General features: G+C 40.4%; 1 protein-coding gene across 3 annotated transcripts in view; it reads left to right on the top strand.

The window, feature by feature from the left end:
• Positions 1 to 285: 285 nt before the first annotated feature.
• OC90 (otoconin 90) overlaps positions 286 to 16,248 on the top strand; it is a 22,237-nt gene continuing 6,274 nt past the window's right edge. Inside the window, exons 1-10 of one of the 3 annotated variants that reach the window (XM_031060881.1) lie at positions 286 to 347; positions 1,318 to 1,413; positions 5,419 to 5,478; positions 5,743 to 5,917; positions 8,509 to 8,621; positions 10,044 to 10,172; positions 11,675 to 11,716; positions 12,073 to 12,129; positions 15,080 to 15,130; positions 15,433 to 15,489. In XM_031060881.1, coding sequence (XP_030916741.1) covers positions 1,368 to 1,413; positions 5,419 to 5,478; positions 5,743 to 5,917; positions 8,509 to 8,621; positions 10,044 to 10,172; positions 11,675 to 11,716; positions 12,073 to 12,129; positions 15,080 to 15,130; positions 15,433 to 15,489 — 730 coding nt within the window. In that variant the 5' untranslated portion in view covers positions 286 to 347; positions 1,318 to 1,367. The remainder of the gene's footprint in view (positions 348 to 1,317; positions 1,414 to 5,418; positions 5,479 to 5,742; positions 5,918 to 8,508; positions 8,622 to 10,043; positions 10,173 to 11,674; positions 11,717 to 12,072; positions 12,130 to 15,079; positions 15,131 to 15,432; positions 15,490 to 16,248) is intronic. The other 2 variants (XM_031060880.1, XM_031060882.1) reach the window with 2 other exon arrangements.

Raw genomic sequence — 16,248 nt, 5'->3', positions numbered from 1 at the left:
ATTCACATGCCCAAGAGATTTTGGGAGTGATTAATAACAATGGGATGACTGTTATTTAATTACAGCCAAGAGTATTAGGGAAAGTTATTATATGGTGAAGGCACCTGCAGAACAGACTTCTCAGTATAGATCCTTTACATGGCTGGAGCCATATTACAGATACACTGGGCATAAAGACTCCAAGGAATCTCATGGCAGAATTAATTAATAAATGTTGAAGTGGGTTTGATAAAGGAAGGGATCACATGGGTGAGGTCTATATCCAAGTGGGTATAAATAAGTTAGTACTGGATTTGCTGATATTCATTTGTCTTCCATCCAGCTGCTTTGGGGTAATATCCCTCAAGGTAAGTTTTTCTGGATGCTCTCTATAATAAGGGAAGCAAGAAGAAAACAATGTAGAATAAGCTATTTGTGACTTTGGAGTAATAGACAAAAAATATAGGCAAGAGATTTGGGAAAATAGGCTATAAATATTTAGAGCTGTTAGATTTATAATCTCACTTCCTGATAAAATAAAAGTTTTTCTAATAGAAATTAATTCCATATTTGAGTTCAGAGAAGCAGATAATAATAAGCAGGTACATATATGTGTGTGTTCATTTTTTTTGTTCATTTTTTTGGTAAAAAGCCTTATGCCTGACTTACTCGTTCTAAATTTAAAGTAATTTGTGACTGTAGTTAAAAAACAATCTGTCATCTTCCATTTAATGAATACTAGTGCAACACATTGAGAAGAATTTTTTACACACATTTCTTGAAGATCTCCAAATAACATCATATTTCTCATTAGGAAAAATTATGATTATTAGATGAGTCTCAACATAGATTAGAATAAATGTTTGACTATATTTTTTTGTGATATGAAACAAATCTAATGGATTGTGGATAAACTGAATTCCATAGATGTAACATCAGAATAACTTCATTTACACAGTGTTTCACAGTATTTTCATTTAAACATAAGAATTGTTTGAACATTGTATGAGATGAAGGAAGATGTGAAAACTGTTTGCAAAACAAAAGAAACTGCAAATGCACCATTTTATTGCTACATGGCAGCTTCATAGACTGTTGACTCAAAGCAATACCAAAATAAATATTGTTAGTCAGACTTTTTGACAGCATTGGTAAAATAAGGATATATAAGGCTCATCATTCCTGTAATATGTGCATTTACTATAATCAGGGTAAAAACTGAATTTTATCAAGCAGAAATATATCCAGGCTACAAAAGAATGATTTCCCAAGATGGTGTCTTCCCAATCCCAGATTGAAGAAATAACATTCTGTTTAATATTTTACTTGATTTACCAGGCACACCAGTCTGCTGTGAGACTTTTTTCTTGTCTTTGGATTAAACAAAAATGATTGTAATTCTGCTGGTGTCTATGTCCATGGTGGTGTACAGTGGTAAGTGGCAATGTATTTTTATGATTATTTGACATTATGTCAAAATACTATTTTAAGTATGAGCATTTGGAAACAGTCCCTTAGAAACACACCTTCTCTCTGCTCAAATTTGGCTGTTCAACACCCAAATGCAATTGAAGACATTTCTTTATGAAGTACTTACAAAATATTTTTTCTCAGAATTTGTGGTGAAGCAACAAAATATGTAGTGGGGTTAAAAATACAACCAAAAAATTGCAACTCCTTTTTGCTAGCACTTTATCATTATTTAAGCCATTAAGACTCCAAATTTATAAGTTTCATATAAAGAGATTCTACTCATTAAATACATTTGTATTGTCTTAATTCTCCAAACCATTCAGTACATCCTGAGATAGAATCTATGTCCACCTAAACCTCCTCTTTTGAATTATAGTATGAATAGCTTTTCCTTCAAATAACTGTTTAGATTTTATTGTCATGAGTGAATGAACTTCCCTGAGTCAGGGATGGGCAAACATCTCAAATTTCTGCAGTCTCTGCACTGGGTAGGAATGTCAGTGAGAGTTATGATGTGCAAGTGAAGAGAAGGATTCTTAGAAGGTCTATCACCATTTCTGGTCAATCCATGGGGATATTTCTAAAGGGAAGAGAAAACTCAGGACCCCAGCACAGAAAATTCTGCACTGACCTTCATCAGCTTTACCAGTAGCTTCTCCTCTGAGGGGTTGCTTGCATTGCAGTTCAGAAATGAAACAGGTCTAACACAAAACATACAGGCTAAAATTATGAAGCTGAACCTTAAGACTCTTACTATATAGAGAGAAATCAGAGAGAACATTCACATTTCCCACTGCAGTGATAGCAAATGCCCAAATATCTGCACTATTTATTGATTTTAAAAGTATATATTTTTATATTGATACTGCACTCAAAAATATCTGGACATTCATACATTTTTCTGACAAGATATTTGAAAAAAAAAATCCCCCAAACCTTAAAAGGCTGTGCAGCAGTGTTTAGATTCTTTCCCTTTAGCTAAATAAAATGAGAACACTAATATTTAAAGTGTTACCACATTTAGGTTTGGGGAGGATTATTGATTTATATTTCTGTGGGATTTATTCTGCTGATCTCTGCTTTGAGACTGAAGCAAATATCTATGCATGAAAAAACATCTTTGAGAGGAATTAATGTGATTTACCTTGAATAAATCAAACAGTTTGGGTTTGCTGCACTCTGACTTTTTCTGGCACAGTCAAGGTTTTTGCTTCCCAAGAATTTTAAGTGAATCCATACCCTGTTTTAGGACATTTTAGTGAGCCATGGCTGAAAAAGACAACTGGAGGTGCAGTGATGTTTCTTGATGGGATTTTTTTGTACAACATTTCAGAAAACTGTTGTCAGGTAGGAAAATCACAGATGCAGAAACAATTTTATATGTAACTGAACATAAAAAGAAATTTCATGGATAAGGTGTAAAATGGAAAAGCCCAAGAGCTGATGTATCATACAGGAGTCTCCTCAAAATGTACTGAAATTTTTACCAGGTTTTGGAGAGAGGTGAGACAAGTTGGCATCCTCAGGGTCTTCTGAGGTTTAAGGGATTGATTTTTATAGTGAAATCTTTCACTGCCTCTAAGGGAATGACATAGGACAGTATTTCCAAATACATGATCCCAAAAGAGGAAAAGAGAATAATTACTCCAGAAAGTATTTTCTCCTTGTTTCTCCCACCCCCAATTTAAACAAAAGTAAGCAATCCTTTTAGCAAACATTGGTTCATCGATCTTGACTTGGTGACAAATAAAAAAGTTTTTCTTTGTAATTATAGGATTAGAAGAGCCAATGATTTACCAAAGTGCTGAGCAGACATTCCTCTCCAGGGGAACTTCAAACATTTTTGTGTTAATTGGGTGTACACAGTTCAGTTTGCTCAGAAGAACTAATAGCAAGTGAAGGATAGTGGAGCAATCACAGTTCCAGTACCCCTGGAATATGGTTTTGTCAATTTTCTCCTCTGACATATTTCAACTCATGGGATTTTCATGTTTCCCAAATATTTTGCTGAAAGGACCAAATGATTAATGGCTTTTCTTCAACGCTGTTTGAGCTGTGGTGTTATGCATTGTGTCAGACCTGGCTCCAGCTGCACTTGACAGAACCTGGCCCAGGTGATGTTTGTCATTGCAGAGGAAATACAGGCTTTAAGCCAGAAAATAAGGGTTAGTTTTTCTTTAGCAAGCATTTGCACAAAATTTAGCATTCAATGCTGGTTTTTTTCGCAAGGCATGCCATTATTTTGCCTGAAGCTGAATTCCTCATGGCAATGAAGCTTTCAACAGACTTGTTACAGTTCTGGGAAAGACCAGCCTTTATTGGGAGGCTTCTTCTGGTTTGGGGAAAGCAATTTGCTCCCCTTAGTCCTGCTGCAGAGAAGGACAGTTTTGATGGATTACTCTTCATGTAAAAGCTTCTCATTGTGACCAAGAATTTCAGGAAAAAGAATAACACAAGAGGAAGTACCTCTTCCTGACTCACTCAATCCTGTATCCATATTCTGCAACTGAACTTGAGAAATTAATTGCTGGGAGGATATGACTATTACCATGGAAATCTTGTTCACATCACAAAGTTGTAGACATCCTGAGAAAGCACTTATATATGATCTTAAAAAAAAAGAAAAATCCTATTTTTCTTAATGCTTTACTAAGCATAGAGTTAAGCCTCCTATCTAAAACCCCATTACTCTGCTTTACTCTTTTACACCTATATTTATTGCAGGAAAATGTAACAGATGAGCAAGAGAACTGTCAGCTCTTTCCCAGAATTTTTTTAGAGAAAAAGGACAGCTTTCCTAATGCCAGTTATTCTGAGACATAACTTATGCCATGAGTTTAACACTATGGGCTTTTTTAGTTTTAAATATATAGATTCTTGAGACAGTGAATACCCTTTACTTACTACACTTTTTTTAAAAACAAGGTTAAATAAATCCAAAGTAATACATTATCTTCTGAAATCATGCAGAGGAAAAAAAAACAGATTAAAAATGGGAAGGCAGAGAACAAATGTTACATTTTAATCTAATTCAGAATTTGGCCAACAGAAAAAATGGAAGTGTTGAAAATAGACCAAATCTACCACATCATCTTCAAAAGGAAGAAAAGATAATTAAGTTGAAATATGAAGTTATAGGAAGAGAGACAATGAGGCAATAAGGCAACAGCCAAGATGGACTTAGAAAAACCAAATCACTTCAAATAACCCTGCTTCACATTATAGCACAGGGTTACAGAGTATTTGGGACATAGGTGGGCACTAAACCAATTTTATATAATTCTACTAATGTGTCCTAGAAAGGGCAACTGTTCTGATGAGAACAGAAGACAAGGGTTAGCTCATCCCCAGCAGCAATACCTGCTCAGCAGAGACTGGGTTTTGAGCTGAAATGAGTGTGAATTCCCAGTCCACACCAGTCCACACCAGTACAATTCTGGGCTTCCCAGGGTGGGGGCGGAGCTGAGCACTTCATGTCTTTGATAAATCAGCTTACCAGTGCATGAAGATATTCAAGATGCCTGCAGTGTGTCATAATGAAATACATGTTGCTGGTTAATTGTGATCTTTTGGGTTTTTTTTGGTTTTGGTTTGGTTTTTCTTTTGTTGTTGTTGTTGTTGTTGTTGTTTGTTTTTTGATTTTTTTACATTTAAACCTTTTTCTTCTCAAATTTATTTGCTGAGGTAGGTGGCCAAGAACTGGAGCCGAGCCACCAGCATACCTGCCAGAGCTGCTTAACACACCTGAAAGAATCTTGAGTAAGAAAGGTTTAAGCTTTACTTTCTGCAATATTGCATGGCAGTGGGAATCCTTGTGCTCCAGAAGCATCACAGGGAAGTGTGAGGAAATAGCCAGGGACTCATCTCAAAATGGTTTAACAACTGAAGTGAGACTAGGGGAAGTCTGGAAGGGGGAGAATTTTTTTTTTTAATTAAGCATTGTTTGTTTGATTATTTTTCTTTTAGACAATGCCACACTCTTCAATGGAGTCTTTCAAAATGTGGAAAGTGTTGCATTATTTTTTGGTATGTACCTGTTCCACTTGTACTTTAGCTCTGAATAGAAATCCTGTGGGGTTTGTTTTTATATATTTACTAAAATAAAACAGGGATTTTTGTGGATGCAGATCTCCCCAAAGGCCACTATAACACTAAGCACTGCTGAGTGCCAAGCACTGCCCAATGTCCCTGCCTGGTCTGGGCTCTGTGCTCCTGCAAACCTCACCTGTGTGTCACCCACACCTGCCTCACCTCCACTTACCAGGTGTTTTATGGCTGTTTTCTTTCCAGACTGCCTGGGCTCTCACTTCACCTGGTTACAGTCCATCTTTACCAACTTCCCTGCCCTTCTCAACTTTGTGAACAGAATGAAGTGTGTCACTGGGTTTTGCCCCAGGGATTTCGAGGACTACGGCTGCTCTTGCCGGTTTGAGATGGAAGGGCTCCCCGTGGATGAAGCTGATGAGTAAGTCACATCCATGAGAGGTCCTTTTCTGCCCTGACTGGAAAGAAATGCCCTCATGCTCTGATTACCCAAAGCGTAACACCTGTATAAATTATTTTAAAACAGTAATAAAAAGATAGATTTATTTGGGGGTAAGTAAGACCCACACCATCTGGCTCTAGTGACAGAAAATGTAATTTCAGGCCAGGACAATCAAATAGTTGTTTAATTATATCAGCAGGAGATGTGAAAGGAAATTCAAAGAGAATCAAGGTACATCCATGTCTGTGAAGAAAATGGGTTTTCCAACAAAGTAATGTATTCATTCCCTGAGTGAAGACAGCAATGGCTCAGGAAGGGCTAAGCCTATAGATAGGTGGAAATTAATCCATCCACTCTGCAGCATGGGATGGCTGGGAAAATGGAGATCTAACCCTGCTACTGGAAAAAAGCCATGGAACTTCTCTGTGAAAGGTTTTCTGAACAATTGTGATGACATCCTGAAATGGGAGCCTGAGTCAGTTCAATGGATTGATACCCCAGAGCTGAGCACCTGGACTCTTGCTTCACTCAGCTCCATTTTAGTGCAGAGCAGCACAAACCCAGAAACTGCAGAGACATCCATCAGCAGGTTTGTCCTGAGAATCACCCACACAGACAGTTTGTATTTACAAATTGTTGTGCAGCCCTGGGGTGAGGTTTCCCTATCAGCACAGCATTCCTACTGCCATGTGCAGCAAACAGAGACTGAATTATTGCTTTGCCACTGACAGAGATGTGCTCTTGCTTCAAGGGAGCCTCCAAACCAGTGGCTTGCCTGTCTCTCCCACAGTTCCCACGGTGTTGCAATTTTTTTTCACTGATTTTATTTCTTAGAAAATAGTTTTGGAAATCTTGGGGCTTGCTTATGCCATTTCTGTTCCACAGAAAAGGACTCAATGTCTCACAGCAGGTTTTTAAGGCATGGAAAAGTACTAGTGCCTGTAAGAGCAACCTTTTCCCATTTCCCAGAGTAGCTCATTGTCATATCTAAATTAGGAGCCCCCATAGACTTTGTGAAAGAGAAGCAGGCCCAAAATACCATCCATGTCTTGCAATGACAGGGAAACAATCCCTTCCCTGCTTGCAAAGGGAAACTAAGTGAATTTTTGGATTAACTGTTGCAGTAAATGTTGATGTAATAGTGAATGTCTAAGCAAAGAAGAAGTGCAGAGAGTTTGTGTTAGACTTCTTATACAGTTAGAGGAGCTTTTGGATGCTAACACCTCACTAGACCTCAGGTAGAGTCAGAGGAGTGTTGAGACATCACCAGTCAGGTGTTCAAAACCCTGTTCCTGATGGAGTTCACAGGTTTCAGCCTCATCCCTGGAACAAGGCACAGTAGAATTTGTGGTGCAGAGGAGCCATCAGGCATTTGCCTGCTGAATGCTATTTGCCCTCACTTTTTTTAGATACATTCCCTGGACTCCTTCCCTGGTTGTGAAGACAAATAAAATATTGTGATAATTATTTATTAATACAGACAGTGATTTAATATGAAATTCTTTCTAAATAGAGGAGGTGAAAAAGTGAAAGTGCATGAATAGCATGTGCAGAAGGGCTCCCTAGAAGGGAGCCTGGCAAGGAGCAGGTGTGATCCTTCCTGGCAGCAGATGCTGGGTTTGGATGTTTGTGCTGTCCTGGCCTTCAGCATTGTCCAGGACAAATGCAACTCAATAACAGAGCTGTGTTTTGAGTCCACTTCTCTGAAATGAGGGTATTTCAATCTGAATTTAACAGCAAGACTGTTTAATCTATGTAACAATTTTACCTGTGGTAAATGATGACTGTTTTACTTGGAGTTTCATTTACAGCTGATGTCAGTGCACAGAGATGTTGTGTAGATGATTTATCTGTACAAAGAGCTGAAGAGAGGAGAGGACTGAAGAAGAACTTGTTGGTTTAGTTGACTTTTTATTCTTACTCAAAGCTGAAGTGGTCCTGTAGGCAATTTGAGTTTGACAGAATAGCAGGGGTGCAGGAAAACACAAGGTTTCTGACTGCCTGTGATGTATAGTGGCAGGAGAAAACTGTTTTACTCCAGTGTGAGAAAAATATTTCATGGCCCTTTCCCATGGCTAAATGGTGCATTTCAATTGGGACTGTTGCATAGAAGTACAAGAAATAGAGGATAAAACTGTGTGTATTTATATAGTCCCAATGAGACTCAGGAATTCATATTGCAGAACCATTAACCCTCCATGACTGTCAGGTTCAATTTAGTTCTCCAAATCTGCAGTGAGCAAGGTTGGAACACGACTGGATCCAAGATCTCTAGGGCTGACTTGTGAGGCTTTACTTGTCAGTGAGCTGACAGTACTGAGGGGAAGTATTTGTGCACTGGCAGTGGAATTCTTACATGAAGTGCCTGTAATGTCCTTGCAAGCACCCGAGAACCACAGCAGGACAGAAATGTTTGGTCACCCACAGCAGGCAGACCTGCCCCCAGCATGCAGTTTTGCATGCAGCCATGGTTATCCTGCCGCTCTGACTCAGGGAAAGGCAGCACTCAGCCTTTCTTTTGTCTGGGGATCAAACTGAGTGTTCGACCTCTCTGTTATTTCCTCTTTAAGATGCTGCTTTCAGCACCGTAGGTGCTACGAGGAAGCGCTGGAGATGGAATGCACATGGGACCCATCAAAGATCTCTGCAGATGTCAGCTGCTCTACTAAAAACCTGACCTGTGGTGAGATTGACCTGTCAAAAGAGCACAACACTGGAGCCTCACCAGTAGTTCATTCTGGTCTACCTACCAAAAGTCATAGACAAATTCATCAGCAACCACCTCCACTTCCCAGAGCTCCTCCAACAGGCAGCCTCTTCCCGGGCTTTCCCTTACTTTGCAAGACCACTAAGCATTGCTGGAGATGTCTCCACACATCAGAAACGCAGCAGATGCTGAGTAGAAACCTGAAAAACAATCTTCTTCTGAGGCATCAAGGCCTGATTTTTCTGCACTTTGAGGGATCAAATTCTTTGTTCAGAGGGTCACACACACTCCTCAGCTACAGCTCTGTCACCAGTGAGGGCAGGGATTGTATGTTATAACAGGAGCTATTCCATGCAATGCTGGTACAAGCCTGACAAGAGTGCAGTGGGGTTCTTTAGTGCCTAATAACACGTAATATAATTTTTCATCAAGAATTGGCTCAGAAAAAACTATATGCTAGAACATAGTTTGAGAATACCAGCAAAGAGGAGCAGAATCCCCAAATTAATACCCTTATGTCCTATTTAAGCAACAATCTGATCCAATTTCCATTTCTTGTTTCAAATTAAAACCATTTTTGTTATTTAGGCCAATCTCTAATAGTCCAAGTGCATTTAAGCATTAATAATGCTTTTTAAGCTCTTTCTATATAGTCCCCAGCACAAATACAAAATAGAAGTGTGACAGCTATGAAAAGTCAATGTTTTTTTAAACTCTGAAAGGTAGGGAATTCTGAAGAGGGAAAATAGTATTTCATGGGGAACAGCTTCATATCCTTTGTGTTAGGAAAAAAATTTTAACTTTGAGGGCAGTGAGGCACTGGCACAGGTATCCCAGAGAAGTTGTGGATGCCTCATCCCTGGAAGTGTTCAAGGCCAGGTTGGATGGGGCTTTGAGCAACCAGGTCTAGTGGAAGATGTCCCTGCCCATGGCAGGGGATGGGATAACATGAGGTTTAACACACCTTTGAATCCAAGCTGTTCTAGGGTTCTCTGATTCTTTATAAGAAGCAAATCATATCTCACATGAAAGGCTTGGATTGTGGACTGTGACTTTGTGGAGTTAGGAGGAATATTTTGATGAAGTCTGTGAAATGTTAAATGCAGTATCAGCTGGATTAGGTTTTCCATGGAAGAATAGAGCCTTGCTCTGTAGTCCTCAATACTCTGCAGACACAACCAAAGAGGCAATATTTTATTGACAGCCATGCCAGGCTGCATCAACTGTTGTTTAAAACAAGAGTCGGACTACAAAACTTGTCCATGTATGCATGGAGAAGCACATTATAAATAGGTTTGGACTAACAAAATAAAGACACAAACCTTACAGGGAGGAAAAAGCAGAAGGTGGAAAGGATTTTTCAATAGCGCCTTGTTTGGATTTTTGTTGTATTTCCAGAGTCTGTGGATCCCTGTGAACAGTTCCTCTGCACCTGTGACAAAGATGCCATTGAATGCTTTGTGAATGCCCAGATCAACTCCTCCCTGAATGGGCTGGATGTCTCCTCCTGCCCATCTCCAGTTACAGGTAATAACAGGGATCTGACCGAGTGCCCCCTCCTGCCAGATTTTCTGCTGGCACCAAATGTGACCCAGCGACAATGAAGCAGGGGCTGGGTGCTTTCCTGCCATAAACCTGGTCTCAGTTTCATGTGTCCTGTCCATTTACTGCTGCTTGGGTGAGTACCAGGGGAGAAGGTGGTGGCAGACTGATTGCTGTCCTGGAGCAGGGCCAGGAGAGGCCTCTGAGATGGGGAAGGGGCTGGAGCCCATGAGGAAAGAGGAGAAGGCTTGGGGCAGATCTTTTTGCAGTTCTCAGTACTGAGTGGGGTGTGGAGAGAAGATGCAGCCAGACCCTTTTGGAGGTGCACAGGGTGCAAGGAGCATCGCTGCAACATGGAAATTCAAGTTAGATGTGTAGAATTTTTTTCTTCAGGAAGCTTTTGCCACCTGGAATGAATGAGTGATATTTGTGATGATGTCACTAGCAGGAATTGCTGAAAATATTGCTAACCCAAATCTTCCCCTAAACCATTCAAAAACTGACTGGAAAAGCAAAAACAGGCTTACTCTCTTCAGTTACTTGGTTTCTATTCTAGAGGGAAAAAAGCCCTGCTGAGGATGAAGGGGAGGTTTATCCCCATGGTCACACACTGATCTGTGCTCTGTAGCTGAAATTACAGCCCTGCAAGACCAAATGCCTGCCCTGTGGGAACGGGCCTGGATTAGAAACTTCATTCATATGGATTGCAACCAGAGCATGGCAAGGGCAGGAGCTCTGGGTTCCCAAGCCGAGGGAGATGTGAAAATCAGCATTAGCTTTTCTAATACTTTGGGTCACAGCCACAGCCTCCAGTGCTAAGGACAGACAGACACACACCCGAATCACAGCCTGGATGTGTGCATACCCTCCTGAATGCATCAAGGGAGAAGAAAATGCCCCAGGAAGGTTTGCATCAAAGCCAGCTCATTATCTTTTTTTAAGACAGCAATCTTTCACTGGGATCAGATGTCCCTAATATACAGTATTCGTAGATCCAACACACCAAAAGGAGAAATTGTCCAGTGGTAACAGGAAAATCATGCTGATTTTGTCACTGCTGATAAAGACATTCCATTTGAGTTCACTGGATGCCTCTGCTAATTTTAAATTATATTTCTTGATGATTATAGTTCTTGATGAGGAATGAGGAGAAATGAGGAGAAAAAACATTTTTCTCAATGAGGAGAAAAAACAAAGCAACTTTGAATGAAACATTTTCATTTAATGTTCACTCATGTTATAATCCTCCTGTGTAGCTGTTCTGTCCAGTTCTGACTTTGGGAAAAAAAACAAACCCTATCTGATGAATCCATAGACAAAGGATTTGGGTAGGTTCTTTATTACAGAGAAAAAATTGAGCGAAATAGGCATGTATTTGACTAAATCTTTAATAGGAATACATTCAATTGACTCCTGATTTGTCCTATTCAGATCAAACAGTGAAAAAAAACCCTTCTCATACTTTATGAGAGACTTTTCTCTTTCAGAAACAACCAGCAAGAGAGAGCTGACAACACGACACATGGAGGGTAGGTCACCTCTGTAATTCTTTGTCTGGAATGTATTAAACTGAGACCAGCTTATACTCAGAAAAATAAGCTGAAGAAATGGGAATTTAAAGAATGCTGACTGCCAGCTGATTCCTCTTGTTGAGGCTGAAACTCTTTGGGATTATTTTTTATTATTATACTGCATGTAGCTCAATAGAATTTAGTATCAGCAGGGTATAAATACTAAAGCAATATTTTAATACTGCTGCTGTAATCATAATAATATTTAGAAATAAGTTCCTTTTTGATGACTCTGATCATGTTATTCCAGGATACAGTCTAAGGAGCACCCTAAGCCATGAGTTTCTGAAGTAAAAAAAATTTTCTTTTTGCAGCATTGGTTCATCAAGGGACTGATGAAACACTGGCTGTGACTGCATCTGTGGAAGAAGGTTTGCAACTTAGAGTGAAAAAAGCTCAGCTTGCAGCTCCCAAAAGCTGAGAGAATACAAGATATTTGCTTTCTTTCTGCCCTTCTAAAAGGACTGATGTAAAACTAGATGTAATGTTTTGGTGATCGAGTTCAAGATTGAATGGGAAGGTGCAATTTTTCAATTTGTGCATGTAATGTGTTTAACCAGTGTTTACAGTGAGTTTCCCAAGGGCTGAGAATGAGCGCTCTACAACAAAACCTGTTTTCATCAAAACAGCTTTTTTTCCCTGGGAACACAGGCTGGAGCAGGTGAGCTCTTTGGCAGAGATGCCCTCTGTGGGTGCCAACCACTGGACCCACAGCCAATTGCATCTTCCCTGTCTTTAAAATATATTGAATTAATTAAGGTCAAGCAGTAGCACGAGGAAATTCTGAGCATGGTTTGTGCCAATGAGCCACCAGTTTGGTGTTTTATTTACTTGTAATGCAGAGATCCAGGCTGACACCTCCTCACTCTGGAGGCTCCTTGGTGAGTCTCTAAACCACAAGGCCGAGTGGTTGTCATGGAAGTCTTCTTTTTTTTTTTTTTTTTTTTTTTTTCCTTCCCTGCTACAATCAGTGGTTGTCTCCTGAGGAGTGGGTACTTGCAAAACCTCACTGCTGCTGTGAGAATCTGTTCTCCTCTTGCCTGCATGAGGATCAAACCATTCAGTTTGATCCCCAGACAAAAGAAAGGCTGAGTGCTGCCTTTCCCTGAGTCAGAGTGGCAGGATAACCATGGCTGCATGCAAAACTGCATGCTGGGAGCAGGTCTGCTTGCTGTGGGTGACCAAACATTTCTGTCCTGCTTTTGTTTTGTGGCTCCATCGCAAGCAAAGCCACACTGCTGTAAAGGGAGAAGTGGCACCAGAGCTGTTTGGAAAATGGCCTGGGGGTGCTGGAGCACAGCTGCCTCAGTGGGAGCCAGTGAGTGCCCAGGTGGCCCAGAAGGCCAATGACATCTGTGTGAGTAGCAGGACCAGGGCAGTGATCACCCCTCAGCACCATGAGGCTGCACCCCGAGTGCTGTGCTCAGTTCTGGGCTCCTCGCTTTAAAAGGACATTGAGGGGCTGGGGTGTGTCCAGAGAAGGGCAACAAGGCTTATGAGAGGACAAGAGAACATTTCTTATGAGGAGTGGCAGAAGCAGATGGGTTTGTTTGGTCTTGAGAAGGGCAGGCTCAGGGGAACCTCACTGCTCCCCAAAACCACCTGACAGGAGGGCGTGGTGAGGTGAGTGTTGGTCTCCTCTGCTGTGCCTGCAGGGAAACAATCAGAGGATATGTCCTCAATATGAGACAGGGGAGATTCAGATGAGTCATTGATAAGAATTTTTTCACTGTTCAGGTGCTCAGATATTGGAATGGGCTGCCCAGGGAGGTGTTGGAGTCACCACCCCTGGAGGTGTTTAGGAGGTGCCTGGATCTGGCACTGGGCAATGTGGTTTGGTGGTTTAGGGGTTACAGGGACAGGGCAGGGCTGACAGCTGTGTTGGGTGATCTGAAGATTCTCTGTTCATAGACCCCAAATCTGCCAAGCACAGAGGCAACATGCACTGACGTGTGCAACCAGGCCACTGCTTAACCCAGAAGATTGCAGAGTGGTTTGTGTTGGAAAGGCCTTTAAAGATCATCTCATTCCAAATCCCCTGCTGTGGGCAGGGACCTTTCCACCAAACCAGCTTGCACAGGGAGAGGTGGAAAGCTGGGGTTTTTGAGAACCTAAGAACCTGATTTCAAGGTTTAGCGTGCTCCTCTGTGTGTGCCATTGCCCTAAGTGTGAATCTGGAATAATGAAAACCACATGGAATTTTTTTTTCTTTTTAAAAAACAATGTTTCTTACATGTAAAGGTTTGTGGGTTTATTTGTTTTTTATATTTTTAAATTGCAGCACATGCAGAAGTTCTGGCTGTTCCTTCATAGCTCTCCTGGATTATCAAAGTAGTTTTTTACAATATTTTTCATTCTCACCTAGCAGCAGCTCCAGTGTTGTTCCATGTTTTTCTATCTGCTTCTGGGACACTTTTTAATAGAAAACAGAACTCCTGAAGGAATGAGAGCATCTGTATTTGCACTTCTGAAGCAATCTTTTACTTCCTGAAAAACAACTACTCCTGCTCCCTAATGAGGTTCCAAGCATTACCAACAAACAAAAACCTGTATTAGGAATTTTAGAAAGCTGAAAGCAAGATAGATAATGTTTCTAATCAGTCTTTGAAGGAAACATTTGGAGAATCACTTACTATTTATCCAGTCGTCTTCCTGTTTAAGCCCAAAGAAGCTTCAACATTGACAACTGTAGAACCTTCATTAAACCAAAGCTAAGTATCACTGAGAAACTCACTCAAAGGCAAATAAATTATTCTTCACAACATCCTAACTACACAGAAAAAAATATGGAGATGATTTTTTAGATAGTTTGATAGCTATTTTTATAATTTACCAAAAGGTAGCTGACAAATGAAAATAATTTTATCAGGTAAAGGAAACAACTTAGAGGTCAGGGAGGTATTTGGACTTAAGGCTGCTCATCCATACCTGGCTTTCAGTGCAGGCAAACCCGAGACATTCACAAGGAACCCAGCATCCTTCTGTGCACAACACTGGGATGCCAGACCTAATCCAGTTTAGTCTATTTGTGTGTCAAATTGACTTAATATTGAATTTCCCAATTCAGCCATATTTACACTTCTTTCATAGAATCATAGAATCCTGTGTTAGGGCTATGTAATTATTTGCATGAAATGAGATTAATTTATGAGTATCACTTTGACTACAACCGTCAATACACCACTGAGAAAAACAGGCAAATTTCTCTCCATGCTATGTCTGTGTCTTCCTGTTTTCAGAAAAAGCTCCTCTCAGCAGCCTGACTGTCCATAACTGTGCTGGCAATGTGTTTCCTGAGTTTATATTTTCTGTTTTCAACAGTGGTTTCTTTTGAGCCCCGTGACAGAGTCTTGGCAACTTCTAAAGCCAGAGGTAAGAGTCATTAAATTTTGTTGAAATATTTGGCACTCTTGACTACAGGTGAAGATGGATTTTCATTTATGAAGCTCTGTGGTGTCACAATCAAAAATCTTCAGCACAGGATTTCTGGATAATATTTCTTCTGCTGACTTGCACATCCTTCATCAAAACACTTGCTTCTCCTAATTACCATCTTTATAAATCCAGGCTGTTTGGTTAAGCTTTATAATGCTTTAAGTCAAAGTAATTTCAGAAATGCATGGCAGAAATTCAGCTGGCAGGTCAGTACCATGATGCCTCTGCTTTTTGTACAGTTACCTCAAGGGACCACAGAGGCACAGCTCCTGCTGCTCCCATCCTCTCAATAAAAGGTCAGTGACCCTCAGTTTTTCTCTTTCTTTGACTGACACAGCAATTCTTCATCTAAAAGCATCACAGTTAAAACTCTGTGCATGGTGGCAACAGGGCTGCCAGAGAATCAAATTTAGATCAGGGTCAGATAGAAGATACACAGACAATAAAACCTGAGAAGCATTAGCTGTTCCTTGCCTCCAGCCACTCATTTGCACTCTTCATCCAAGTGTTTCTGAAAGCCTCTTCACATAAGGTTTAATGATATAATGGTTGTTTCTGTAAATTACATTCACAGCATCTGCTGCCAGAAGGGTTTATTTTGATTTTGCCTCCTCCTTTATTACAGATAATTTCATGGAACTCTCTCGCAGTCTAAAACCTGTTCCAGCTTTTGCAGGTGTCTGTGCTTTGAGCACAGCCTCACCAGTAGGCACAGCTGAAAATGGAGCACCTTGATAGATCTGGAAGTTTCCTCTGGCCCCTTTTGGGTAGAAAGGATTATCCAGGCAGGCTGAAATCCACCAGAAAAATGTCAGAGAAAACTGCATATGGAGAGTAGAGAGCAGTCATTTTTTGACTCTGATTACACAGTCTGAATAAAATCCCTGTCTCCTACCCCAATGGAATCAGCACTGCTGTACTAAGCACTGGTCAAAATCACTAAATGCTCTCCTCCATTAGCTTGAATGTACCAGAAAATCTGTGTATTGTGTTTTAGGTCTGCATGGCTCCCAGAAGATTATTTGTGATATCTATTCTTAGCTAAGTGTAGAATT

The sequence above is a fragment of the Geospiza fortis genome, unplaced genomic scaffold (assembly GCF_000277835.1).
Source record: "Geospiza fortis unplaced genomic scaffold, GeoFor_1.0 scaffold94, whole genome shotgun sequence".
Taxonomy (NCBI): Eukaryota; Metazoa; Chordata; class Aves; order Passeriformes; family Thraupidae; genus Geospiza; species Geospiza fortis.
Note: the sequence above shows the minus strand (reverse complement) of the source record. Positions and strands in the feature narration are given on the sequence as shown.